General features: G+C 43.7%; 3 protein-coding genes across 5 annotated transcripts in view; 2 read left to right on the forward strand and 1 right to left on the reverse strand.

The window, feature by feature from the left end:
- Window positions 1-27,208, reverse strand: part of LOC118113339 (B-cell receptor CD22) — a 1,629,935-nt gene that overhangs the window by 1,184,397 nt on the left and 418,330 nt on the right. The window lies entirely within an intron of this gene.
- ago1 (argonaute RISC component 1) lies at window positions 717-18,325 on the forward strand. Of its 2 annotated transcripts, none has more exons than XM_035163007.2 (19): window positions 717-1,180; window positions 4,493-4,679; window positions 7,160-7,280; window positions 8,044-8,225; window positions 8,948-9,084; window positions 9,388-9,522; window positions 9,738-9,858; window positions 10,060-10,207; window positions 10,354-10,473; window positions 10,567-10,689; window positions 10,790-10,923; window positions 11,129-11,313; window positions 11,505-11,664; window positions 12,122-12,212; window positions 14,399-14,593; window positions 14,697-14,831; window positions 14,924-15,025; window positions 15,156-15,355; window positions 15,636-18,325. In XM_035163007.2, exons 1-19 carry the CDS (start codon window positions 1,156-1,158, stop codon window positions 15,742-15,744), a joined length of 2,610 nt encoding a protein of 869 aa, XP_035018898.1. In that variant the 5' UTR covers window positions 717-1,155; the 3' UTR covers window positions 15,745-18,325. The 2 variants fall into 2 exon arrangements, with proteins under 2 accessions (XP_035018898.1, XP_035018899.1); XM_035163008.2 differs by having other exon boundaries at window positions 9,771-9,858.
- LOC118113348 (protein argonaute-3) overlaps window positions 20,493-27,208 on the forward strand; it is a 36,274-nt gene continuing 29,558 nt past the window's right edge. The window contains exon 1 of one of the 2 annotated variants that reach the window (XM_035163004.2): window positions 20,493-21,353. In XM_035163004.2, the coding sequence (XP_035018895.1) occupies window positions 21,335-21,353 (19 nt within the window). In that variant the 5' untranslated portion in view covers window positions 20,493-21,334. The remainder of the gene's footprint in view (window positions 21,354-27,208) is intronic. The other variant, XM_035163006.2, reaches the window with a different exon arrangement.

Consider the following 27,208-nt stretch of genomic DNA (forward strand, 5'->3'; position numbering starts at 1 on the left):
TTTACAGACAGAAATATTTGTAAATTCAACATGAAAAGTTTCTTTGTGGTTGAAGTTGATTCAACAGGAAAAAAAGTTTCCACAGCGTCACAGTTTACATGTTGAAAAAGAGCCACTGAATCACTAAGGTTCATGTTTTTTACATTTAATTAACATGTAATAATTATTGTGTGAGTAGGCCGACTGTCACTGCTCAGCATAAACTCAATGAGGGTTGAACAACCATCTTTTGGGAGCCCCATCTTTTTAATGTACTGATTAAAGTCTGCACATCTCTGATTACGCAGAAATAAATACTTTCTTCACGGTGACCGAAAGGGCTTTCGGGAGCCCCATCTTTTAAATTTTTACGGCACAAGATAACTAAGTTGTGCAGACAGAGTTACTATCTGTGTGGTAAAGACATGACTGGATGCTTTGAAGACAACACTATTGGCAATGCGTTGAGCTCTCTCTGCCACCGTACTTTCTCCATCACTGACACTGGGTCATAATGTGACTGCCTGATTAAATAAAAGATTAAATAAAGATAAGAAATCATCATAAAAAGATCATCATCACAGATCCACATCAGTGTCTATGGTCAAGCTCCTGTTTTCATAGCCTATACTTGAATATCTGCAGTGCAGTTCCCGCCTCAGCCTCTAGGGTGTGACAGCAAGTTCATCAACAGTTCCATGGCACTTTTTTTTTTAATGACAAAGAAGAAGTTTCAGATTTTGGGGGGGTGAGGGGCTGGCCTGTGTGTTCTTGTTCCGCCGGAGGGTCCCCGTCTGGACGCGGAGCAGCAGGAGCACAACACCCCGACCGGGAGCCACCACGTCGCGGCAAATCGGCTAAATCACGGCGGCGGGAGGCAGCGCGCTTTGCCCCCGCGGAGGAAGAAGAACCAGCCGCTATCGCCCTCCAGCTCCGGGGTCAACGGGCGCAGCAGCGACTGGCCGCTACCGCCGTTAGCCTCGACTCCTCTGCGGGCTCCGGGGGGCTCTGGCAGGGGGACAGGGGGCGGGGGGTACACCCGAGAAGGGAGACGACTCCACGCCGAGAGGAGGGGGCTGGAAGTCTGATAACGCTTCCAGCCTGAAAGGGGCCGGCGGTTTGGCCACAGCACCCCCGGACTAGCTAGCTTTGTACCCGCGCTGCTAAGTGAATGGGATGGAGCCGGGACCGTCTGGCGCTGGTAGGTTTTGATTTCCACTCCAGTATGAACCAGAGTTATGGCTGCAGGTAGAGACTGCGGTGTTAGAACAGCGAGGCTCCGGAGCCTGGCCTTAGCATCAGGGTGCACGGGGGGCTCGGTGACAACCCCGTGTGCCGGGGAAGTGGGAGATGGAGGGGGTCTCTGTTTGCAGGCTGCAGGCTCAACACTTTGCACGAAACGTGATCATTTGCTCAGAATTGTAGACGTTTCGCAGCCCGGACCGTGTCCTCAGCCCTGCGCGGGGGCAGGGAGGTCGTGGGAATCTCCGGCGAGGAGGGACGAGGTGAAGCCCGCCTTCCAGCAGCTGGGCTGCAGCCTTTTCAACGGCAGGTTTTAATATCTGTAATCCACAGTGGGGACACAAGCATCCAGGCCCCGACAACCGCGGAGACAGATGCATTATTTATTTATGTGGAACCAACGATAAGCATCAATTGAGGTGTGCTCACATCTGCGGTTGGATTTCACAAACCCTGGTTTTCAAGGGTTGAGTTGAGGTGTGCCTTGCAGCCTCTCTGCAGGTTTAAGATTCACAGCCGGTGCTTTATTTATCAGTTATCATTGATCACATTTAATAAACAGTCTATGCAGAGTTTGACTTCATGCCCAGTTCTGAAGTCCAGCCTATGGTGGAAAATCTTGGACCTTGGCATTCATAAAGCAGCCTTGCATCTTTGGAAAGGTTTATATGTTGCATGCAGAGGTTCTGATCTCTGAATATGTCCACGTTGTCTTTATCTGCCGAAGTTGTCGTCAGATGGAAGTCACATTGTTGTTGCAGATATTGAACCTTGAATTCAGTTGAATAGGTTTGTTTTTTTGGAGGGGGGCCCTGGGACCCCGGATCTCATAGTCTGCTTTAGTGTTTAAAGTGTGATGATCCAATGTGCTTGTTTTCCAAGATTGAGCTGATTGCCATGTTGAGCTCATGGTCAACAGCCAATTACACAGAGAGCCAACTGGTTTGGCTGAAACAATTGATGCATAATTGGTTCTTCCTTCTCTTTCATGTACTTGACCTGTTGTGATCTCCTAATGAGGGACGGGGTCTCAGAGTAAATATCCACTGCTGCTCTGTATTTTTAAATTGTAAAGGGTCTAATTAGTGTGATAGATATATTTTGGGAGTTTCAATGTGTTCATAAATTTGAGCCCAGAAGTTCTCATCCTCAAGCATGAGCAACACTTGAGATCTGCTGTTACTGTCAAAGTCAGAATTTAATCTTTACAAGTTACATACTGAAATCACTTGTACTTGTACTGTCTTTTTGGAAATTATTCAAAATCTGTTGTACTGCAAAGCTGATAAAAAGATCATGAATCAGGTAACTTTGCCAATTGGCTGCTTATGAACCAAAATACAAGAAAGTACACGAAAATAATCCGTAACCCTCCAGATAAAATATTAACATAGTCATTCCCGTGAGACTTGGGCTTATTAAGCGTTACGTCATTGCAAAGTCAGTAAATAGTGAGTGTCGTGATCGTTCATGTTGTGATGCCGCACCAAAGCTCTGATTTAAGTCTTACCGCCTTGGAAAGACTGCTATTGTCTCGGGATATGTGAGAGCGCTGGCGCTACTTCTCACCATCTGCCTTCACTGGCACGAGCGTGAAGTGTGTGTCATTGTGTGTGAGTGTGCAACCATTGCATCGCACTCTGCGCGCCGACATATTCACACACATACAGGCTTTCTTGCACATAGAGTATGTGGTGGACACATGTCCAGTGTCTGTGTTTAATATGTTCTTCAGATGTGTGATTCCACACAGACTGTGTTTTTCTCGCTCATGTTACTCTTCCTGTCAGCTTGGCATTTTCTGAAGGCTTAGCATCCATGTGATTGAGTGCTGTGTTTGACCCAAGGATTTCCATAGCAGCTATTTAAAGCGGGGCTATTCCAGTTTGGGATACCCAGGCGCTTTAGCACGATGTGGGAACGTGCTCAGTGTAGGACCAAAAAGGCCAAGGTCTCTTCAGCATGACCACAGTGGCACCCTGCCTCCTCCCGTCTCCTGCAACAGCCCTACCCTCACACACACACACACACTCACACACACACACACAGGTCCCCTGATATCCATGACAATACGGTGTTGCCGTGGTGTCTCCATGGTGAGGCTGGGAATGTAGAGGGGGGCCCCCTGTATTTGTGTGTATCAGTGTGTGTTCGCCGTGGCGAGGGCGCTCCCTCTGTCACACACCCATATTTGTGTGAGTGTGAGACAGAGGAGCAGGGCAGCTGGGGTCTTTGTTGTGGTGGTGGAGGAGGGCTGTTCTCTGGGGACCCAGAGGTTAAGGCACTGGGCCCCTCTCAGGCAGGAGTCACAGCTAGCCTCACATCTAGCACCCAGACCAGGACCCCCTCTGTATGCCTCACGACTGGCTCAGACCTGTTTTCGAGACATGACACTATAGACACCGATGGTCAATTGGTTTATAGAATGTGGAGGGAAAAAGTTGTTGAAACTGTAGTTGTGCGTTCCCAGAACCCCGTCATGATTTCCTCAGCATATTGTGTTTGTCATATTAACAGTGCAAAACCCAAAGATATTAAATTTAGCATATCCACATTTTTTAATACTGGGACAAGCCAATATTTGTAATTTTGCTTGTTAAATTAATAAAATGATTAATCGATAACTCAAATTTTTGTTAACTTGTAAGTGGAATGAATGTATCTTTTGATCACTTTGTGTAGAATTTCTATGAATGAACATCTGTTAATGATATGTAAAGAAGCATTTTTCTAATGTATTCTTTATCTCCCCCCACCCCACCCCCCACCACCCCTTGTCCATCCTCATTTGACCTAATCTGCTCATTCTTCCTCTGTTTTGCTTTGTCAATCTTCTCCTCCATCACCCACTTATCTTACTTCAACACCTCTCTCTCCCTCTCTCCCTTTACCCCCTCCTCTCCGCCTCTCCTCAAATTCACACTTTCCAATCTTTCCTCTCCCTGTTCCATCTGTTACTGCCACTTACTTTCGTGTCCACCTGTCATGTCCTCCTGGCCCCTGCCCACGCTTCCTTCCTGACTTTTGCCCACATTTCTTGTAATCGTTTTCCTGCCACTGATGTTCACATCCACTTCCTCTGCCCTCTCATGCTCAACCGCTCTTTATTTCCTGTGTGCTTGCTTTGCCAATGCCCTCCCTCTGCCTCTGCACTTGCTGTTGCTTTTGTGCACACCCACTTTCTTTTCTTCATTCCTGCCGCCATTGTTTTGAACCTCCTCCCCTCTTCTACCTGCCCTTGCCCATGGCTCCCTATTCTCTGGCTGTCCAGTGCCCATGGGGGACTTCCCCCCACCCCTGCAGCAGGTGTTCCATGCCCCTCGCCGGCCAGGAATGGGCACCGTGGGCAAGCCCATCAAGCTGCTGGCCAACTATTTTGAGGTTGAGATCCCAAAGATGGACGTCCACCACTATGAGGTGGACATTAAGCCCGACAAGTGCCCACGACGAGTCAACAGGTAAGAAAGTCACAGTCATGCTTTTTCTTGTGTTTTCCGTCTGTGATGTCCCACAAAAAAATCAGTGGGTGTCAGTTGCTATTTGTCATAAGCTAGTATTACCTTGTTGCAGCAAAGCATGAATTTTAAAAAGTCAACAAGCAGCTAAAATGTTTGCTTTGTTTGAAATTGGATAATAAAAGCCCAACAGCCACTTGTAATCACTGTGGTGTCAGTCTTTCAGGAGGCGGCAGCCACAGCGTTCATCAAAATGAACCAATCAGCAGGGATTTAAATACTGTGTAATTCTTTGTAATGATTTATTTGTTTTTACGGGTTGATTGCCATGTTTTATGTTGGGAAAATGAAAAGTAGAGCTCTTAAATAGAGGAGTCTTGCTCATTTATTACTCGTGTAGGAAAACACATGGATTGGGGGTGCAGTGCAGTATCAGTAGAAGTAACTCGCTCAAATCAGAGGAAAATGACCTGAACCTTGTGACCTGCTCCACATATTTTAAGTCGTATGTTCCAGCCTTCATGTTACAGTATATACTCGGCTCAATATGGAAGGTTAATCTTCTGTGTAAATCAAACTAAGTCCATGAATCTGTTCAGAATCAGGCAAAAATAAGTACGTATGATTTTCAGATCATGTTAAGCAGCAGGAATCCACCTCTTCCTGCAGTAGCTGCACCTAAATGACTGGACTGGGCAGATGGTGGAGTTAAAAGTGAATCCCAGGCCTCTTTTATACAGATATCCCGATATGTTGTCACTAAGAGGACCAATCATTATGCCACCTATGCTTGTTTACACTGAACCAAACACATTGCCATCCCAGTGTGTTATTTTTAGTAGAGCTCGACGACATACTAGTTAGCCAATAGGAGCCTTTCACTGACATATCGTCAGTCGATATGAAAATGTTTGATTGGATAACATGCTTGAGTTCTGAAATTGGAGGCACGATGTTAAACACAACAATGTCCAACAACTTTCCTTTTACACAGATGCCGATCTGCCTTCGTGACTCCCTTTAGTTTTTCACAGAATGCCGAGGCGCAACATTCCCACCTTGAACACTGTGTAAAAGTAGCTAAGCTGAAATGAAGAGTTTCTTTAACATTCACTAACTTTTCTAGCTGACACGTATCACTTTTCCCATTCAATTTCCCAGCTGTTACAAATTTAAAAACAAAAAAGAGCTGTCATTATGATGATTTGTCACATTTATTGCTGTAATCCAGCGAACAAACTGCACATAAACATAAATTACAACATTCATAGGAGGGGGGGGGTGAGATGTGCTGTCTGCTTTGATGGCTTTGGTCACGGCTCTCCAGAAAGCCCATTCCTCTTAAAACTAAAAAGAGAGACTGAATTGTCTGCCTGTGAGGGAAAAGGAGCGAAATGCCACAAAGTGGATGTTTCATCATATTTGATTGAGGAGAACTCATCTTTTCACAGATGCACGACTGTCGTCTTTACTCATCTTTATCTGCTCTTGATTCCAAACAGAAGTTGCAGTGTCTTGTGATTGTCTATGTGGCTTTTTGAACGGGGGCTATTGGATCATCTCTTATGATCATTTAAAGCTCGAGAAAGTCAGGATGGAACGGAGATAAATCAGTTTTTTAATCTAGAAAACCTTGATAGACTTTTATTACAAAGGTGCATCTGCTTCAGTGGCATCTGGATATTTGAAGCCAGATGTTTATATGAGAACTTGGTGTGGCCATTGCTGTCGAAGAATTCATTCAGACGTCTGCAGTTTTAATAAATGAGATGTTGAATCTCTTTTTGCGTGTTTCCTCAAGTGAAATGAACTACCCAAACTCTGAAAGAAACAACTTAACATAATTTATCTTTGTCTGCTAAAACAGCGTTGACCCTTTACTTGGGTCCTCAAACAATCTGTTGAGGAAATCCTTGGCGATCTCAGCAGTGATTGTCCGGAGATCCCTCGGGCAGAGTCCTTGAGCTTCACTCTCTTACTAATTGCCAAGTTTGTGAACAGAAACAAGTGAAGCACAACCGTTATCTTTGTATTTGTTATCAAACAGGCTTCAGACAACTTGAAATTTGAAAGAAGAATCTCTGAAATTTGCATGTGTTGGAGCCATATTCTCTCACATTCAGAGAGGGTCTTTGAGCTTCAGTCTCTTTTGGCTTTAATGTTTTGGACAAAGGGTCCAAGAAGGCATGCAAAGGTCGAGCCCTTTGAACTTCCCCTTTTCAGATGACTCCTCATCCCCCAAACTCGTATGAAGGCCAAGGCACCGTACGCTGAAAGGTGCCACGCCACCCACACCCTCTCTCCCTTTGTCCTTGCCTTCCCCCCATGACCATGAAATATTGCACCCACCAGCTGTATCCTCCTCGATCAATATCCGTCATCTGAAGAACTGCCCCCCTCTCATCCGATCACAATAGAACATCTTGATCAGGCAATGGGTTTCATTGACAGAGTATTGTGTTGACGTGTTTTTTCCCCTACAGGGAGGTGGTGGAGTACATGGTGCAACACTTCAAGCCCCAGCTATTTGGCGACAGGAAGCCGGTGTATGACGGCAAGAAGAACATCTACACGGTGCTACCACTTCCAATCGGGAGTGAGAAGGTGAGGGTTTGCAGGGGATTCATTGAACGCTGCTACACCAAACAATAAGCACCTACAAATCTCGCCTCAGGGATCAATAAATTCTCTCTCAGCCCTGTTTGGAAGAATTAGAGTTTCTCTTGCGGAGGAAGTGAATAGCATGCACAATTTACTGTTTTCCATTTACTGCAGAGCCGACCATGTCGACCGTTTAAAGAAAAAACTTACCATCTAGTTTGAGACTTTTAGTTTTAAGCTTTAGGACGAATAAAACAAGCTCAATCTTATCTCAATAATATATTTTAAAGATGTATACTCATGGGAATACATTTATTTGCTGTCTTGCAGAGATTAAGTCTGGAAGATCTATGCCACCTTTATATCCGTCTTGTAATTGTGTCATAGACAGTAGCCAGTTAGCTCAGGTTAGCATAAACACTGGAAATGAAGATATAAGAAGGCACATTGTCCCCTTTAAAACTGCAACTTCTTATTTTTACACATTTGTTTCTGTAACATGAATCGTAGCATGACAAACCCAGGTACAATGACATACTCAAATAGGTCTGGAGGCAAACATCTTGCTGGGTTATGGGTTGTTGAATGTCAGGAACAGGTAACCAGGCTAAAAGCTGCCTTCTTGTAAAAAGTAATTAATGAAATGCCCTTTTGAGTATTAATTACATTAAACCACACAGCCAGATGTTTTTTATTTGATCGATGTTACTGTTCTCTTCCTGCAGTTTTTGTTCTTTATCTCTGTTTCTGTCCTCTGTCTCTCCAGGTGGAGTTTGAGGTGACCATCCCAGGCGAGGGTAAGGACCGAATCTTCAAGGTGTCCATCCGTTGGCTGGCCAAGGTTTCATGGCGCCTGCTGCAGGAGACTCTGGTCAGTGGCCGCCTGCAGGTTCCCCTCGACTCAGTTCAAGCCCTGGACGTGGCCATGCGCCACCTGGCCTCTATGAGGTAAAGGAACCCTACTGTGATACCCACACCTCTGGAAAACATACTTACACTGAATGGATGCATGTCTTAAAAGCAATGGGGCAAGATACTGAACCCCAAATTCCCCTCACAGATAAAAACTGGATAGATGGATGCACTGTATGAATGTGTGTGTGTGTGAATGGGTGAATGGCAAAAAACTTGAGTGGTCATCAAGCCTAGAAAAGTGCTAAATAAACACAGACCATTTAGACCATTGACTGGAATAATCACATTTTTGAAGACTTGGTGACTAAGCAGCTGACTAAGGTTTGTTACAGGATTGTTACATTCACTTGCATCAGACTTCTTAGCTCCAGGGGTCAGAGTCACTACACAAAAGATGCTTGCTAGCTGAGACGTGAGACGTGAGACGTGAGTGTCCTCTGAACAATGCTGAGCAGGGTAATAATGATAACTGGCTCCAGGACTTGACCTGAAAATGGTCCAATAGGAAAAACAAAAAATTCACAGATGTTTACCCCAACATATTTGATTAAGAAAGCTCTGCTCTTTAGTCCAACTTTAGTATTTTCCAAGCAGGTTTTCTTGTTTTTTAATGGTGATGACTTATCCTGACACCTCCTACATGAGACATAAGCTTTACTCAACATGAAGTCACTCTGAAGTCAATGTATTAATTCAGTGAAGTCATTCTGCGCGTTCATTATTTTCATCTTCTCCCCTCTACCTCCTCTAATTAGGTACACTCCAGTGGGCCGCTCATTTTTCTCCCCACCTGAAGGATACTACCACCCACTGGGTGGGGGGAGGGAAGTCTGGTTTGGCTTCCACCAGTCTGTGCGCCCCGCCATGTGGAAGATGATGCTTAACATTGATGGTGAGTCACTGAAGACAAGCTCACCAGAGTCTGTGTGAAGTCACTCAGTGATCTCAGTGTGGGATTGTTTCCTGACATTGCATGACTAGGCAGGAACAGTGGTACAGAAATGCTGAATAGTCAAATTTAACACAAAGCAGATGTGAAATGTCTGTTGCTCTCCTTTCTAATGGCTGCTCGTAACATTAGACTCCATATGCATTAAAGTTTTAGGAAAATCCTGGTTAAAGGTGTGGACATCCATGCACCTTCTGTCAGGTTTCTCCTTTTCCCTGAACGTATATGTTCTCTGTCTCCCTCTAGTGTCCGCCACGGCCTTCTACAAAGCCCAGCCTGTAATTGAGTTCATGTGTGAGGTTTTGGACATTCGCAACATCGACGAGCAGCCGAAGACTCTCACCGACTCACAGAGGGTTCGGTTCACAAAGGAGATTAAAGGTGCATTGCTGGAGAGTATAAAATTCCCATACAATGAAAACATTTTTCTCCCAGATGTCGCTAATCAAAGCATATTTACGTTACTCCTGGCATTTCAAAACGCCGCCCATATCTTGTTCGTTAAACATTATATCTGCATTTTGATTTTTTACTTTGTGAGTGTGATGATTCCTTGGCTTCTAACGATTTCATGTGTCTTCCTTTGTCACTATGAGTTAATTCTTGTGTACCCGGCTTGGTGTTGGCAGGCTTGAAGGTGGAGGTGACACACTGCGGCCAAATGAAGAGAAAATATCGCGTATGCAATGTCACCCGACGTCCTGCCAGCCATCAGACGTAAGTCAACAGACGGCAGTAAATTCAGTTTATTACAGTAATCTGGCAGATTCTTTTGCTAATACAAAAACCACATGCTGGACTGACGTGCATGTCCTGAATAGACATCTTTAATACATTAGTTTTGGAGTCTGAAGAGGTGTGTACTTGTCCTTTTCTTTCGGATGTATAATAATTTATGTTTGTCTTTCTTTTTGACAGGTTTCCCCTCCAGCTCGAAAGTGGGCAGACCGTAGAATGTACAGTGGCCCAGTACTTCAAGCAGAAGTACAATCTGCAGCTTAAGTACCCCCACCTTCCCTGTCTACAGGTGGGCCAGGAGCAGAAGCACACCTACCTGCCCCTGGAGGTGAGGAAGTTCAAGGATGCTTAAATGTCTACTGTTTAAACATTTAATCAACCATCTTGTGTTCATATGTAATCATTAGTAGCAGCATTAGTGCATGTGAATCACCAGTGATTTCACCCTAATGAATTGAGATTTACGTGTTCCAGGTTTGTAACATTGTAGCTGGTCAGCGATGCATCAAGAAGCTGACGGATAACCAGACCTCCACTATGATCAAAGCCACAGCTCGCTCCGCGCCCGACAGACAAGAGGAGATCAGCAGGCTGGTGAGTTGGATAGAAATAATCGAACTGAGTCATTTTTTAGTGTCTAAGTCAAAAAGGCGGCGACATATGAACGATGGCTTTCTCTCTCCACAGATGAAGAATGCCAACTTCAACCTGGACCCGTACATCCAGGAGTTTGGGATCAAGGTGAAAGATGAGATGGCTGAAGTGACGGGCAGAGTGCTCCCGGCCCCTATCCTGCAGTATGGAGGACGGGTAAAATCATTTATCAGCTTAAAAGATTAATTTTTTAGTTAAAAGAAATCACTCAAAAGTGTGTTTGCTGCAGCTCTGACCTGATTTTTCTTCTGCACAGAATCGTGCCATAGCTACCCCCAACCAGGGAGTGTGGGACATGAGAGGGAAGCAGTTTTACAACGGCATTGAGATCAAAGTGTGGGCGATTGCCTGCTTTGCCCCCCAGAAACAGTGCAGAGAGGAGGTGCTCAAGTAAGGACTAATGAGCAGTGAGATTTCATTCTGTGAAGGGGCATTAAACCCAATTTCCTAAAACATTTTTTGACTGACTTGTATTTGATCATAGTAAATTGGGTCCACTTTCAATTTAACTGTTAACTCTGCATATTAAGGCACAGTTTTTAGTGTACTAGCTTTAGCTTGCATAGCTAAGTAAACTACTCTGGTCTCCTCTCAGGAACTTCACAGACCAGCTGCGTAAGATCTCCAAGGATGCCGGGATGCCAATTCAGGGCCAGCCATGCTTCTGTAAATACGCGCAGGGAGCCGACAGTGTGGAGCCCATGTTCCGACACCTGAAGAACACCTACTCTGGACTACAGCTCATCATCGTCATCCTGCCAGGAAAAACTCCTGTCTATGGTATTCTATGTTATTTTATATCCGATACAAATGATAAGATAATGAAAGAAAAAAGTGACTACAATACTCATTCAAAGATACACATAAGAAAACAGGAAGACAGATAATCAGAAAGCTGACTTCACCAAAAGCTTCCTCTGCTCTTCAGCATCATTGATTTTCTCATCACGTTTCCAAACTGTTGTTTCTAGCGGAGGTGAAGCGTGTGGGAGACACCCTCCTCGGCATGGCCACTCAGTGTGTTCAGGTGAAGAACGTGGTGAAGACGTCCCCTCAGACCCTCTCCAACCTCTGCCTCAAGATCAACGTGAAGCTGGGAGGCATCAACAACATCCTGGTGCCTCATCAACGGTGAGATGCTGTTTGGCTGCTTTTGAATTCGTTGCAAACATTTATTTAGCAGAAGAACAACTGGGATAATCTTGATAACACAACTGTCACACACACAACAGTTGTTTGACCATAGACTGAATGTAAAGCAGGACAAAGTGACTGCTCCCCTGAAGTCAAAGTGTCTGAATCAAAAGACTTGAGGGTGCAACTTTTCCATATATGTTATTCCCTTTATCTTATACAGGTAATTTTTAAGTGGCTCTTGCAAATAACACTTAAGTTGGTGAAACTTTCTATAATCGGTGTCCATGAACAACAACTGTACCTTACAATTCAAGTGAAAGCTCTCAATGTTCCACTGGATGAACTGAATTGACCCGTCTCAGCCCTCGGCCTGTGATGACATTATAACAACCCTGCACTGTCTTTATGAGCAAGTGTAAATTGCATCCTCCTCCTCCATTTGCACTCACAGGTCAGCAGTGTTCCAGCAGCCGGTTATCTTCCTGGGAGCGGACGTCACGCACCCCCCTGCTGGAGATGGCAAGAAGCCCTCCATTACTGCTGTAAGTCTCAGAAATAACGCCTTCATTTAACTGCACCAGTTGACCTTGAACACAATCTCAGGAAAAGGAGGGGAATGAATTATCGTGCGTTACACAGACCAAGGCCATTCGTCAAATGTGGGTTTGCATGTTCACAGCTTGGGTGGGGGTAGTGAAGTGTTTTTGTTCTGGTAACTTCTGAAGGGCATTTCTCATGATTCCTACTTATTTGTAGAAGTACAACAGATTTGATTTTTAATGGGTTTGCTGTTTATCACAGTTACTGGAGCCAGACAATCCAGATTTGGTCTAAACGGACAGAGCGAGACACACATTAAGTTCCAGGAAATCTTTTTACCCCCCCAAAAAGTCCCGGCTTATGAAAGTACAGGAACCTTTAGGTTAGGGCTTGCTGCACTAAAAATGTTTATATGAATATTAGGCCTAAAAAGACTTTAATATGTTAAAATATGACTTGCCTAGGTCTTAATTAATTAACATATGGTGTTTTTACTTTAATTTAACGCTAGTTCCACCGTGCTTTAAAAATATTTATCTACCTTATTACCTTATCATCAATTATGGGGAAGTGTAAGTAATTCTGGGACTCTGATTCCCGGAATGGTCGTAGATGACACAGGTCTTAAATTTAATCTATTATGGCCTTTAAACAAATCTTAAATTGAACTTGTTGAAACCTTTGTTTTTTTCTTTAACACCAGCACCTTAATGCGTTTGTCTGCCACTTAGATCAACCAGCAAGTCAAAGTAATGCATTTATTTGCATCGCAGAATTGATCAACATGAATATCAGGCACGTTCTGTCCACAGCTTTTGCATCTCACAGATGACTACAAATCTATATATACACACTATATCTGGTGAATATTTGCCTTAATGATCAAGGGATTTGAACCTTGGTGGCTCTTTTTCAACCCATTTCAAAGCCATTAAAGACTTGTTTTACCTGTTCAGAAGTGTACAATTGAAAATTATAGTATAGTGTGGCTGGATTCAATACTCCTTTCATAGCCATTTAAAACAAACTCCATCAAGGACATGTAAATTATGCAAATGACCTCAGGATGTCGTAGGAAAACAAACACACATGGTTGGTTGAGGTTGCCTGGTAACAGTGGCACTGGGTGACCATGGCGCACAGCAGCGCTGGGAAAGAACAATCCTATAAAGCAATAAATAACGTGTTTGAAAGAGAAGAGCTTTATCATCTTTAATCTCTTATGACATTTAGCTCGCATATTATTTATAGCCTGTTTTTAGTTTGACTGTTAACATGAATGTACATTAGAAAGGGAAAAACAGTAATATGGATTTTGACTATTAATTTTGAGATTTTCATTAAACCATCATTAGTTGTAGCCCTAATTTACAGGTTTATTAGGTATTACAGGCTGTTCATAACACATAAAACATGTTTTATATTGTAGAGCTGCAGTAATGTTTTCAATGATCAACATTTCAAAACACCGACTTACACCTTTTCTGATTAATTCAGTTACTGCTCAAGGCCCCAACGACGTCGTGCTTTGAAAGTCTGCAGCATTAGAAACGTCTGTATTTAAGTTTTGTTTAGTTCACAATAAATGAGGCTGAACAAAAGAAAAAAGTAATCAGAGAGGAGCTGGTGAGCTCATCACTGACTCGCGTTCAAAAAGGAAATGACGTCAACCCCCGTCTGCCCTTGACCTCAGCTCAGCTGTGGTTGGCTGTGTTGTTGCCTAGCAATTATGACAAATGCTTGAGTCATGCGGCGAGAGGAACCGGCGGAGGAGAGCGGGTCTGTCTCGATCCTCCTGACTGAGGAGAAAACCGGTGAAAAGTGATGATTACAGAGGAGAGATTTGAAGGAAGAAAAAGAAAAGGTTGACGCTGAGCCTGCCACACTTTCCGCTCGCAGCCTCTAGGGGAAGCTCACATACAGAAATACATATTAGGAAAACCAAATGGTAAAACTGAGAGAGTACAGTGAGACCTTTCAAGTTAAAATGATGTTAATCCACACCCGATCGAAGTATTTTTCATTTTTTCTCAGCAGCATATTTTGTTGTTTCTCTTGGACAGAGCCTGTGGGTTTATTTGGAGAACAAACCACCTTATTGTGTCCAGTGGCCCAAATATTTCCCTTTATGTTCCCAGTAGGAATCAAATCACTGATCCTGACTATGCCTTGTTCCTCTCTCTCCCAGGTGGTAGGCAGTATGGATGCTCATCCCAGCAGATACTGTGCCACAGTGCGAGTCCAGAGACCCAGGCAGGAGATCATTGAAGACTTGTCTTTCATGGTGCGGGAGCTGCTAATTCAGTTCTACAAGTCGACTCGCTTCAAGCCCACCAGGATCATCTTCTACAGAGATGGCGTTCCTGAGGGACAGCTGCCGCAGGTATATGTGATGTTTTTTTAATTCTTTCATTTAGTGATAGTTGCTATATAAAACACCATGTCCAAAATCGGCTTAAGTTCTAATAAAGAATTCTCTTGTGTAGATTCTTCATTACGAGCTCCTGGCCATCAGAGACGCCTGCATCAAGCTGGAGAAAGACTACCAGCCAGGCATCACCTACATTGTGGTGCAGAAACGCCACCACACACGACTCTTCTGTGCTGACAAGTCTGAAAGAGTGAGCGTTTCATCATTTACACAATTTGTACTCATAAAACAAATGTGTTTTCTTTTGATTGATAATTGTAACCCTGTCTCTTCTTTTGATAGATTGGGAAGAGTGGGAATATTCCTGCAGGGACTACAGTGGACACCAGCATCACTCATCCCTTTGAGTTTGACTTCTACCTGTGCAGCCATGCAGGCATACAGGTAATAACAGAAACAAAATGCTTTCCTGCTCGTGGGTAATTGCATTTTTTGAATTCCCTGAATAGACAATAAGAAGAATTCCCATGTCTCCAAATACCACACATCATATTCCTTCTCCATCTGTCTCTAGGGTACCAGCCGGCCGTCTCATTACTACGTCCTTTGGGACGACAATCGTTTCACGGCTGATGAGTTGCAGATTCTAACCTACCAGTTGTGCCACACATATGTGCGTTGTACCCGCTCAGTGTCCATCCCTGCTCCAGCCTACTATGCTCGTCTTGTGGCCTTCCGTGCCCGCTACCATCTGGTGGACAAAGAACATGACAGGTTAGTGTGGGTGTGAACGATGTAAAGGCTTCCTCACACTTTGAAAGACTGTGATCCCATATTTGCTTCACAGAATTCTTACAATCCATAGGAATTGGATTATTTTCATCCTATTTGTTCTCTTTTTATAATATATTAAACAAAAGTGAATGTATTCTACAACATTGCCTGTTTATGAAGTTGAGGTTTGAACCATGTGTTATCTGTGACTTAATTTCAATATTCTCACATGAAGAGTAGCTGATCTTTTGCTCTGCATTTTCTTTCCTTGTCTCTGCAGTGGCGAGGGCAGCCACGTGTCTGGTCAGAGTAACGGTCGGGACCCACAGGCGCTGGCTAAGGCTGTTCAGATTCACCACGACACCCTGAGGACCATGTACTTTGCCTGAGCTACACCCACCATCACAACCATCAACCCCTCCCACCTCATTTCTACCTGAGTGGGCAGACGCCCCACCACCACCTCATCCCCATCCCTTATTCCCAATGACTGCCCACTAAACACACACTCCACAGACCTGCCAGTCAATCACCCAAATCCAAGAAACGTAAAGCCCTTCACCTGTAAAACACAGGCAGACTCAACAGCGCTCATGCACTCAAAAGGTTATGAATATTATTATTGTCATTTTGTTCTATTTACTTTTCCAGGACTCTATTGCTCTTTTTATGTTGAATTTTTAGAACGTGGTTATAATTATGTAATTGTATTGTATCGCTACCTTCACACTCCTATGTATATAAGTATGCAATACGGATGGGAGGAAAATAGGCGATAAAAAGAAAGAAAATCCTGAACACTTTTTAAACTGCCACCACAATGCTGCCTCTTTACCCATCCGAACGCCGGATGCCAGTGTTCCAAGCCCCTTAGTACGGGGATCCTCCAGAGGGGTGGTACTGGGCACGCACACTTACATGTATCATTTTAACGTTGCCATGAACTACATTCATGTTTTTTTATGTTTTATGAATAATGTTATTTTTTTAAACTGCCTTGAGGAGGGAGGTATGGCACATTAGCACTTAGTGTTAGCATGTAGGTGCCACCAGTCCTGCACGTAAGAGTTTGTTAGTACATGTGAGGCTAGCCCCCTGGTCTTTACATTAGCAGAGGCAGAAAGAGCAGGTGTAGCATATCGTAGACACAGGAGAAAAGTCCTGCTGTGCACTCTGAGCTGGTTAGCCAGTCCCTTAGAGATTTAGCCTATAGCCGCAAACCTTAGCATAACAGTAGAGGGACCATTTGCATAGAGTGTATCAAATATACTTGCACCCCATGCACCTAAACCAGCATTATTAACCAGCCAAAAGTGAGGCCAACCAATGGAAAAGGGGCACTTAAACAGGAAGATGTTTTATTTCTGTCTTTTAGGATATACCAGGCACTTTTTATTTCCTTATTGTTTTTTACTTCCAAATGGTGAGACTTGTCTGTACTGAGGCTTGACACACACACACTACGTTGAAGTTTTCACACTCGCACAGCTTTCAGAACAAATGGGTAACTAAGGCAATAGGCAACACTTCTCTGTAGATTTGAATACAGGCAAATTCAGTATGAAGTCTACGACCACTTAAGTGCTGCAAAGCTGAACTCTCATTCAGCAATTGACCTTGATCCGATCATTCTGCACATTCCTACACGGATCGGTGGAGATGACGCCAGCTTCCACCCACGCACATCTTTGCGTACCTGTACACAGCATCCTGCACATGTCCCATTTTTATACAAAGCTCTTTTCCTCTGCAGGCAGTTACAACTCACAGCCTGAATAGCAGAAGCACCCCCCCCCCCGCCCCCTGCCCTCTCAGTCTCTCTCTCAGCATGTAGAGACCAACCTCTTCAAATGCACTTGTCCCCCTTATTTCCCTCCAAAGCCAAACTGTCACTTGTCACCTTTTCCATCGTCACCTCGTCTTCTAACTTTCCCTTTGAACCTGCAGCATCCCCTGCCCCAATCCCTTAGCTTGTGTTCGCCAATCCCCGTTGGTGCTCTGTGTGCATGGGCGACACAGATATGGGATTGCTAAATTGGACAGGGTGGGCAACTATGAATTCTTCTTAATTCGCCCTGCCTCTACATCTCGTCACTTTCTGGATTAATGGAAAAAAAAAAAATGCATGTAATTATTCTCCGACTGGATATTCTGAGCCACCTTATTTTGGTTTTCTTAGAGGTAGGAGCCACGCGCTCACCACTTCCTGTCAGTCATTTTGCCTCGATTGTGTAATGGTTGTAAAGACTGCTTTTTCTTTCGTTATTATTATTATGAATATTATGAATATTGTGACTAGTGTCGGAGTGTATCCTCAAGAGGGCACTGTGGAGACGGTCTCAAAATCCACCTCAGTTGCCCTTTAAGCGCCTCAAATCTTGTCTGATGGTCAGAGCCCCTTTGAGCTGGAAGGGATCAAAAGATAAGAGATCAGATGAGTTTGATTTTTAAAACATGTTTATGAACCTAAATAATCAAAATGCCTTTGTACTGATCCTTCATTGTGTCCAAGGTGATTTGTATATATAAATATATAATATTAACCTGTTATGTATTTTGGCTCACCAGTTGCCGGGCCTTTCACAGTCGGGGCCAGTGTTCCCCTCATTCTGTGCTTAAAAAAAGATAAAAAAAGAATTCAGTCTGGGGGCATTTTCCCAGCACACCTGAAACCAGATGCAGTTCTTCAGTCACTGAAGCCACAAAGCACCTTGCAAAGGGGGAGACCAAATGGCAGTCACCCTGGAAATGCATCATGTGGACACAGGAGAGTCCACTTCCTCCACACAGCCTCACTGTCTGACGAAGCAATATTGAAGCCACTGATCAACAACAGTTCTTGTCATAGCACTTCCCAGTAGATTTGAATGAAATGATGCAGAAGCATATTATTTTGGCTCTGTATGTGATAGTATGGGAACTCTGTTGGGGAGGGTTATTTTTTAAAGAAAATAAATTTGTTTTTTATTACTCCTGTGTGGTTTATTTCCCCATTTAACATTAACTGTTTTATTTCTTGAGCATTTTACCATACTAGGATGTTTACTGTGCCTTTACAGACCCTCTCTACATGTGTTACTTTCATTATTTCCCCTAACTCTCAGAAACTAGCCTTTTCTATGAGGCAAAATTGACAAAGATCCACTGGTACCAGCTCCAAAGATACAATAACATAAGATAAGAAGTTTACCATGTTACAGCAACCAAAGGGAATAGTAAAATACACACTTAGTGAAGGTAATAAAGTTAAACAAATACAATAGTACCTGGAGAAATACTAGAAATACTAGTTTTTGTAGGTTTCTTTGACAGTGAACTCAACACATTTATATGGTTTAATGCTGGCCCCTGGTCAGTTGTCAGCATTTGATTACTTAGACTCAACTTCAATCTACACTCTCAAAAACTGAAGTGAGAACACAAAATAAATTGACATCAAAACAAATGACATGTTCCCTAAACTTTCAGGTTTGAACATAGACCGTTTATAAAAAAGTGTATGATGGGCTTTTAAAACCTGTCACCAAGTATAGTACTTATAGAACAGTAATCATAGGGTTACCAATCGGTATAAACACAATGTAATGTGGAAAAATTTAAGATATGTGTAAGTTTGAGTGGGACTAGATCAGTTTGTGTGGGTTTCTTTGATAATAAACTCAAAATCTTTATGATTTTAACCTTTCGTGGGTCCTGGGTATTTGTTTACTTTGATTTCAGTTTAAATCAAAGTTCAAAAACTTAAAGCTTTAGTGGGAACAGGAAACGATTTGACATCAAAGCAGATGACATGTTCCCTAAACGTCCTGGTTCAAACCAGATGTGATGATCCATCGATTCTGGTGTAAGAAATACTTTTAAAAGTAAACATAGGGTTACCACTGTGTATAAACACAATATAATGTGAAACTGTAAATATGTGCTAGTTTTTGTCAGTTTCTTTGATAATAAACCTATGATTTTATACTTTTGTGGCTTCTGGGCAGTTGTCAGCATTTGTTTACTTTGATTTCACTTCAATATTTGATTTTCAAAAACTTAAAAGTGAAGTGGGAACAGGAAATAATTTGACATCAAAGCAGATGACATGTTCCCTAAACTTCCAGGTTCAAACCAGATGTGATGATCCATATATTCTGGTGTAAGCAAGGCTTTTAAAACCTGTCACCCAGTATTGGTCTTATGGAAGAGTAAACGTAGGGTTACCACTGTGTATAAACACAATATAATGTGAAACTGTAAATATGTGCTAGTGTTTGTAGGTTTCTTTGATAATAAACTTATGATTTTATACTTTTCTGGCTCCTGGGCAGTTGTCAGCATTTGTTTACTTTGATTTCCTAAAACTTAAAAGTGAATCCAGAACAGGGAATATTTGGACATCAAAGCAGCTGTTCCCTAAACTTCTGGGTTCAAACCAGATGTTATGATCCATAGATTCTGGTGTAAGAAATACTTTTAAAACCTGTCACCCTGTAATGTACTTAGAGAAAAGTAAACATAAGGTTACCACTGTGTATATACACAATATAATGTGAAAATGTAAATATGTGCTAGTGTTTGTAGGTTTCTTTGATAATAAACTTGTGATTTTATACTTTTGTGACTCCTGGGAAGTTGTCAGCATTTGTTTACTTTGATTTCACTTCAATATTTGATTTTCAAAAACTTAAAAGTGAAGTGGGAACAGGAAATAATTTGACATCAAAGCAGATGACATGTTCCCTAAACTTCTGGGTTCAAACCAGATGTGATGATCCATATATTCTGGTGTAAGCAAGGCTTTTAAAACCTGTCACCCAGTATTGGTCTTATGGAAGAGTAAACGTAGGGTTACCACTGTATATAAACACAATATAATGTGAAAATGTAAATATGTGCTAGTGTTTGTAGGTTTCTTTGATAATAAACTTGTGATTTTATACTTTTCTGGCTCCTGGGCAGTTGTCAGCATTTGTTTACTTTGATTTCACTTCAATATTTGATTTTCTAAAACTTAAAAGTGAATCCAGAACAGGGAATATTTGGACATCAAAGCAGCTGTTCCCTAAACTTCCGGGTTCAAACCAGATGTGATGATCCATAGGTCCTGGTTTTTAGAGTACCACATTCACAGTGGAGTAAACTGAGGGTTTTACCTTTGGCAGAAGGCGGAGTGGATTGTTCTGACGTCTGCTGACAGTGAGCCCACCTCTTCCTGTCGGTGTCAGGAGGCAACTTCACCATATTTAGCTGGTTCGCCGAAGCCCAGCAGAGTTGATCTGTCACCTGGACCGAACAACCCCGAGACGTGTCGGCGCATACAACCCCGGCGTTGACAGCTCGATTTCGGCGACGGGACGCGAACCGCACAGGAGGACGTCGCGGGGCCCTCGGTGCTGGAGGAGCGGGGCCGAGTCAGCGGCTGTTTTCAACCCGAGGAAAAAGTCGCCGTCGTCTGTCAGAATTCCAACTATCCGAACCGAGCTAGCCCAGAGCCGGAGCCAGCCCCCTGGAGGCTCGCGGTGCCGCGGACACGGATTAATGTGGCCCGCGTTCGGTTGTGTGTAGGGAGTGATTCGGACTCTGTGACCCCCGCTGTGATGATCTCCTGACGGCTCCTCTCCTCCGCTCCAGCTACTTTCCTCCACAGACCCGGCTAGCGAGCTACCTTGGCTAACTAGCAGCTGCCACCGCGTCGCGTCGAGGAGCCAGCAGCCCCTCCGCCGTGGCACCGACACCCGACTGGAGACGTTGACCGTGTCCGGGGACGCCGAACAGATCAACTCCCCGGGCCGGCGAAACGAACGCCACCGTACGGAGGAGAGAGGAGGGGGCACCGGCGGTTTGACAGCCCGCAAGGGAGGAGGGGAAGCTAACCGAGAGCGGGGCACTGCAGAGGCGGTGCGCTGCCGGAGGAGACACCGGACTGAACGGAGGAACAGTCCCGAACATTTCACAACTGTGATCCGGGTAGTGACCCGGGCAGAGACCTCATGAATGGAAATCGGAACTACAGGTAAAATGACTCCTAAAAGTTGTATGAGTGAGTGTGCTCGTGGTTCTCCTGGGGACAGAACCAGCTGCTGTTCACAGGCGAGAGAAGCACCGACATGTTTGGGTTCTGTGCTCCGCGAGCCCAGAGGAGGAACCAGCAGGTCTCCATCTGTAACCAGGGAGTTCGATGTCCTCAAACATGAGTCACAGCTGAGATGATCTCACTGAGTAACACTGCCTGTCACATCCAACTTTCTTCTTAGGACGTAGAAAGTCAAACACTTCACCAGCCAGATGTGTGGGCTCCATTAAACACTGGACAGATGCCTGGTTTGACTCTTTATTTATGGGTTCAATCCTCATGTTGCACAGTGAGATGTTTAACCCGAACCCAGCATGCCCACCTGAGAACTTGTGACAGAGGATGAACCCCCTGTCCTTTCACAGCCCCCGGGCCGTGGTCACCCACTGACCCCAGACTGACCTCAACATATTTAGCAGCAGCTCAGTGTAAGTGCAGCCGGGGAAAAGGCCCCAGCAGCTCCACTCTGATTTAACCAGTTTGGCCACATCCATGCTTACCCATGCATATAATATTATGCTGATTCGATCCCCGATTCCTAAACAGCAAGTAGGTCGGCAGTGTTGCTCTTGACAGGATCCTCTGTTGTTTTTTTTTTAGAGAGAATTGGCTGCATGTCAAGCCCGTGAGGCTTCAGCTTGAGCTTTGAACATGTTTATCTGCAGCAGTGACCTCATGTAACCTCACAAATTCATGTCCTGGTGGATTTGTTTTTTCTTTTGTTTTTTTTTGTTGTCAACCAAGCTCATGGTCAGTTAACTGTCTCTGTCCTGGTGGCAGTGGCAGTTTAACAGTCTGAACTGCCTGGCTTTGTCTCAGCTGTAACGGAAGCTTTCCACTTATGTGACCACAAATGAATACCAGGTAGTGCCGATCGGCCAGCGACACATGATACAGCAGTTGGTCCTTAACCCCCTCCTCCTCCTCCTCCTCCTCCTCAGGAGGAGAGATCCCTCTCTGCTGCCTACTGTCTCATTAGTGTCTCAGCTCAGCTGGGGCACTTCCCACTGTTGGTATTGTATGGGATCTCCAGGTGTTTTCCCAGTAACCGAGCACCTACAGTAATATCAAACCGTCGAAGAGAGCTATCTGTCAGTTTGGGGGCAGGTGTGTGAGTTTAGCTCACTGTATATTTTGAATTAGAGGAAATTTGGAGAGTTCTTCAGACAAAATTATGAGTAAAACCACATTTGCTTAGAACATGAATCATTCCCGCTCCCACCATAACTCTCAGGCTCACGAGTCAGCATGAAAACCGACCTGGGGACTGGGCAGGTTGGTCCCAGTCTGAGAACACATCCAATGCAACTTCCTGGGGTTTATTTGCTGCTATGCAGACTTACATTAATTGTGTTTAGGAGTTTGCTTGATGCTTTCACTTTGGAAGATGTTTATTCACTAATAGTCAGATAGAGGCACATTTTAACATATCATATTGCGGCTTGTCTTTGTAAGTAGCTGCAGAGTCTTTGTAATGTGCGTATTGGTTCACAATCCCCTATCACAAACCACCACGGGCCAACCAGTAAGCGCCATTTATGGGTGAATGATTAAAAGGAGGCCCTCCATCAGTGTGCCAGTGGCCCGCAGAGTAGCGTGAGAAAATGCAAATCGATAGCATTTGCCTGCTCAGAAATGGACAGTTACCCTTATCCCCACTAGCAGTCTAAGTAGCAGCACATGTGGCATGGAAAGCATGGCTCTGGAGAGCTTAGCACTAGGAATATAATGAGTGCAAGGCTTTCAGAGCCTTAAGCAAATCAAATTCATTTTAAGCGCTAACCCTGTGGTATGTCCACAAACAGCTTGTCCCTTTAATGTTGATTTGATGCTACATTGTGTGGTTAAGGTCCAAAAAACTAGTCAAAGAATTCAAATGATGAGATTAGCAGTATTATATAACAGTTTTGACGTACATACAGAATTAAGTTATTGGTATGTCATGCTGGTTTTGGCAGCAGACCCTTTTCTAGGGCAAATTCTAAATTGCTTTCCTTCTGTGAGTTAGATAAGATAGTTGAGAGAAGATGAGTTAATTTAATAATCTCTAACCAGCAGCCTGTCTGCTTACTTTAGCTAATGACTGCAAAAAGGTAACCAAGTCTACATACTCCACATAGGTGCACAAGTTTAAAAGCATGTTTGAGGCGTGACGGCCGACCTGGTGCTAAAAATTGTCTCAACGTCAGTTACCTGTAGTATTTGTGGGAGGAGAATGGCACATGTTTATTAACCTGTGAACATCGACTGTGTGAGAGCTTGGTTACGTGGCAGCGTGAAGGATGCAGCTTACTGGAAGACAATGAGATGGCAGATTCCGGACAGCAGGGGGGCCTCCCCCACCCTCCACCTGTCGCACTGCACTTGGTGACCAGGTGGGATTTGAGTTAGTGAGAGATGAGTCAGCTTGTTGTGAAAGGCAGTCCTGGTGGACGTGGGTTTTTCTGTCCATTAACGCTAACACTGAAGGGGAATATTAATAGTTTCATGAAGAACTTCTCGGGGTATTTTTGAGGACATCAGAAATTAGCATATTTTCTGCTTGTTTGTCGTGTTGATGGCTTACTTTTGTTCTTTGGCAAGTCTCTCACCATTTCCTACCCCCTTCTTTCTCTTGTCTGTTTCCCGCTCTTTTTTAAAATTTACATACCCCCCCCATCCCATACCCCGCCCGCCTTCGTAACTGCTTCTATTTCCCTTTCTGTGCCTCAGTGGGAAACTCTGCCTTCCCTGTCATTCCCCTTGTATTCCAGCTCTCTGTGGATTTTGTACAGACACTGGGGTCGGCTTTGAGGGACGGCTTAGTGCTTGATTTGCAGTCCATCCCCATAATACTCAGTTAATTCAAACTGCCCATTGACAATAGACTACCCCCATCCACAACCCCTGCCACCCATAAGGCTAACCATTGGCATATTGATGTAGGTTTCTTTGAAAATGCAGTGTGGCCTTGCTCTTTTTACTCATTTCATAAGAGAGAAATTTGTCTTAGGTTTCATTTTGCTGAAGAAAATTAAAAACCCTTCCTAATGACCCATCTTGATGTGACCAAAGTTTTTCATCAGATCATATTCCATATTTTGAACTTGATCTGGCCGATGTTGGCAATGATATTCTATCAATCTGAATAAGTAGTGGGGACATTTCATGACATATTATCCTCTGCCAAGGATGTAGTAGTTTCACCCCTGTCAATTGGTTTGTTTGTTAGTTTTCAGCAGGACTATGCAAAAACTACTGAACGGATATTCACAAAACTTGGTGGAAGCATGGGACATGCACCACGAAACAACCTTTTCAATTTTGGGGTGGATACATGAATGTTTTATCACTTTACAACAATACATAATTTTGACATTTTCGCCAATTCCCAGGGAATAACGCCTGGATCTTGATGAAGGGGACTGTTGGCCCTTGGTGCTTTATTTTATTGTTGTCTGACCTACATGTCAGAGAGCATCTTAATAAAAAAGAAAAAAATGCTGTTTCATCCCAGCACTTGAAATGTAGCGTAGCTTTACCCATTAACAAAGTAAAAACTCCAAATATCCTGTCATTTTTACATTTTGTTGTGAATCCTCTGGCCCTGTGTGGAACATACTCTGTTTCCCATGCTCCGTTTAAAAAAAAAAAAAAGTCTTATTTATGTCTGTGTAGTGAAAACATGAAGAGCTTTGCTGTCTGACACATGCTGATGTCAGAGCGGTGAGCTGACGGCAAACTCCTGCGAGTGGGCTGAGTAGACGGAGGGAGAAGTCAAGGGATGTAGTGTGTGTGTGTGTGTGTCTGAGAAGGGTGGGGGGTACAGAGCAGTGTGAGTGGGAGGAAGAGGAGAAGGAGGAGGAGGAGAGAGGAGGAAAGGCTGAAGGTTGTGATGTGTCACAGAGATTAGGAGCCAGAGCAGCCAGACCACGCTTCTTTTCCACAACCTCCTCCCTCCTCTTCCCCCCTTCCTGAGTCCTGTTTTTTGGGGGAGCTGAAAGGGGCTCATTTTAGGGGGAGGTTATGGACAGGAAGAGAGGGAATTGGATGGAGAAGTATGTGTGTTTTATTGGGGAGGGGGTTCACTGCAGGACAGACAGAAATCTGTTTGTCAGAGGCAGCGAGATGAATTCATGTTTATCTCCCGTCAGTATTCCCCACAGTCTTAATATAGTTCAGCGGCAATTCTCACATTTAAAGGCCCAGCTGCTTATTTCCTACGATGTAAGTTTATTTGTATGGAATCAAAGAAGTCGATTTAAATGCTTCTTATATGATTGGAGTTCAAATTGAGTCACGTGTTTATTCTTGTGTTTTGGATATAAAACTTTTACAGCAAAAACCAGATGTGAATTTCATCCATGTGTCAACACATTCATCGTGATGAGCAGCTGTCGCTTTTCCCCAAAAAAGTGCACTCAATAAGAGCACAACTTGATTTTGTCAACACCATCAAATTGTAGGAAGAATATGTTGCTTGTGTAAAGTCTATTTCTGGTCTCTTCTCTATTCCAATTTGCGGTTTTAGATACTCTTTATAATAAATAAATATAACTCAATGTATTATATAAAAATCCTGAAGATCAGCTGATTGTTTTTTTTGATTTTTGGGACGATCTCTGACATGGAAATGCAAACTGTATGCAGCTAGGGACAAAGTCTGTTCAGAGAAACAGGGACATTGTCTGTGGAAGAACATGTTGATGAGCATGACAAATAATTTTAGCACCTGACCTTTTTAATGCGAGTAAGAAATCCTGGTTAAGACACTGACATGACCCAATAATCCGAGTACTTGCTTTGGCTCTAATGAATTTATTAGAGAGCATGTAGAGTGTCAGAGTAACAGCAGCTGACTTGCCCGAGTCAACAGAGAAAGTCAACAACTCCTGGAACCCCAGTTTCACTCAGGCTGGCGTAGCAGCACCGTGAGGACAGAGGGCTTCATTTAGAATCTCCTGTTCACTTTAACATAGCTCATACTCTGTGTGAAGGTCTTTAACTTGATCTTTTTAGTTTAACACTAATTGGATGATGGTTATGAAATAAACTGTGGTCAACGTCTTCAGTATTTGCTTGGGCTGTTGGAAACTAGACTCTTTTATAGAAAGAAATATGGAGTTTCCCTTAAAAAGCATATACTGATTATTTGCTTTTGGCTCTACAATATGAACATTTTACCATAGTTTAATGAATAAAACATTCCTGTTTTTAAAAGTAATTAACTCAATAAATGAGCAGGATTTGTAATTTTGTTTAAATGTAAGTGATATAGGCCAGGGTTGAACACTCGACTGTGGCTCGAGCTGCAATTTTCAGTTCTAACCCGTCCAAGCCCGAGAGAAAACGAATCGATCCCGACCTGAACCAGACATGCATTCAGTTTTTTTGTGTCTGAACCCAACCCGAGCCCGATGCAGTTAATATAAGCTGCGCTGAGTTTGTGTTACTCTGTCCCTGACACGCATGGTTAGTGCCTGTTTCCCCCCCGATTCCAGACAGACAGTGCAGTGTAAAAAAAATCAGTCCAGCCAACGTGACCGACCCGACCTGACTGTCTTTTCAAAATTGGCTCGGCCCAGCCTGTCTGGTCCTCTTGCGTATCCACACTCTATTGTACACAGTTATCTACCTCTACTGTCTGTGTGTAGCTATTCTACACCGACCTGTGTCAGTATCTGCGTCACAGTTGGCTTCTTACTGCAGATAATTCGTAACCCCCTCTAAACCCCCCAACCCAATGTTATTTTCCTGTCATATGCAGTCCTCCACTCTCACTCGGCCTCAGGTGTGCCCTGAGGTTGATGTCAACA

This window comes from Hippoglossus stenolepis, chromosome 8, assembly GCF_022539355.2.
Source record: "Hippoglossus stenolepis isolate QCI-W04-F060 chromosome 8, HSTE1.2, whole genome shotgun sequence".
In the NCBI taxonomy this organism is placed as follows: Eukaryota; Metazoa; Chordata; class Actinopteri; order Pleuronectiformes; family Pleuronectidae; genus Hippoglossus; species Hippoglossus stenolepis.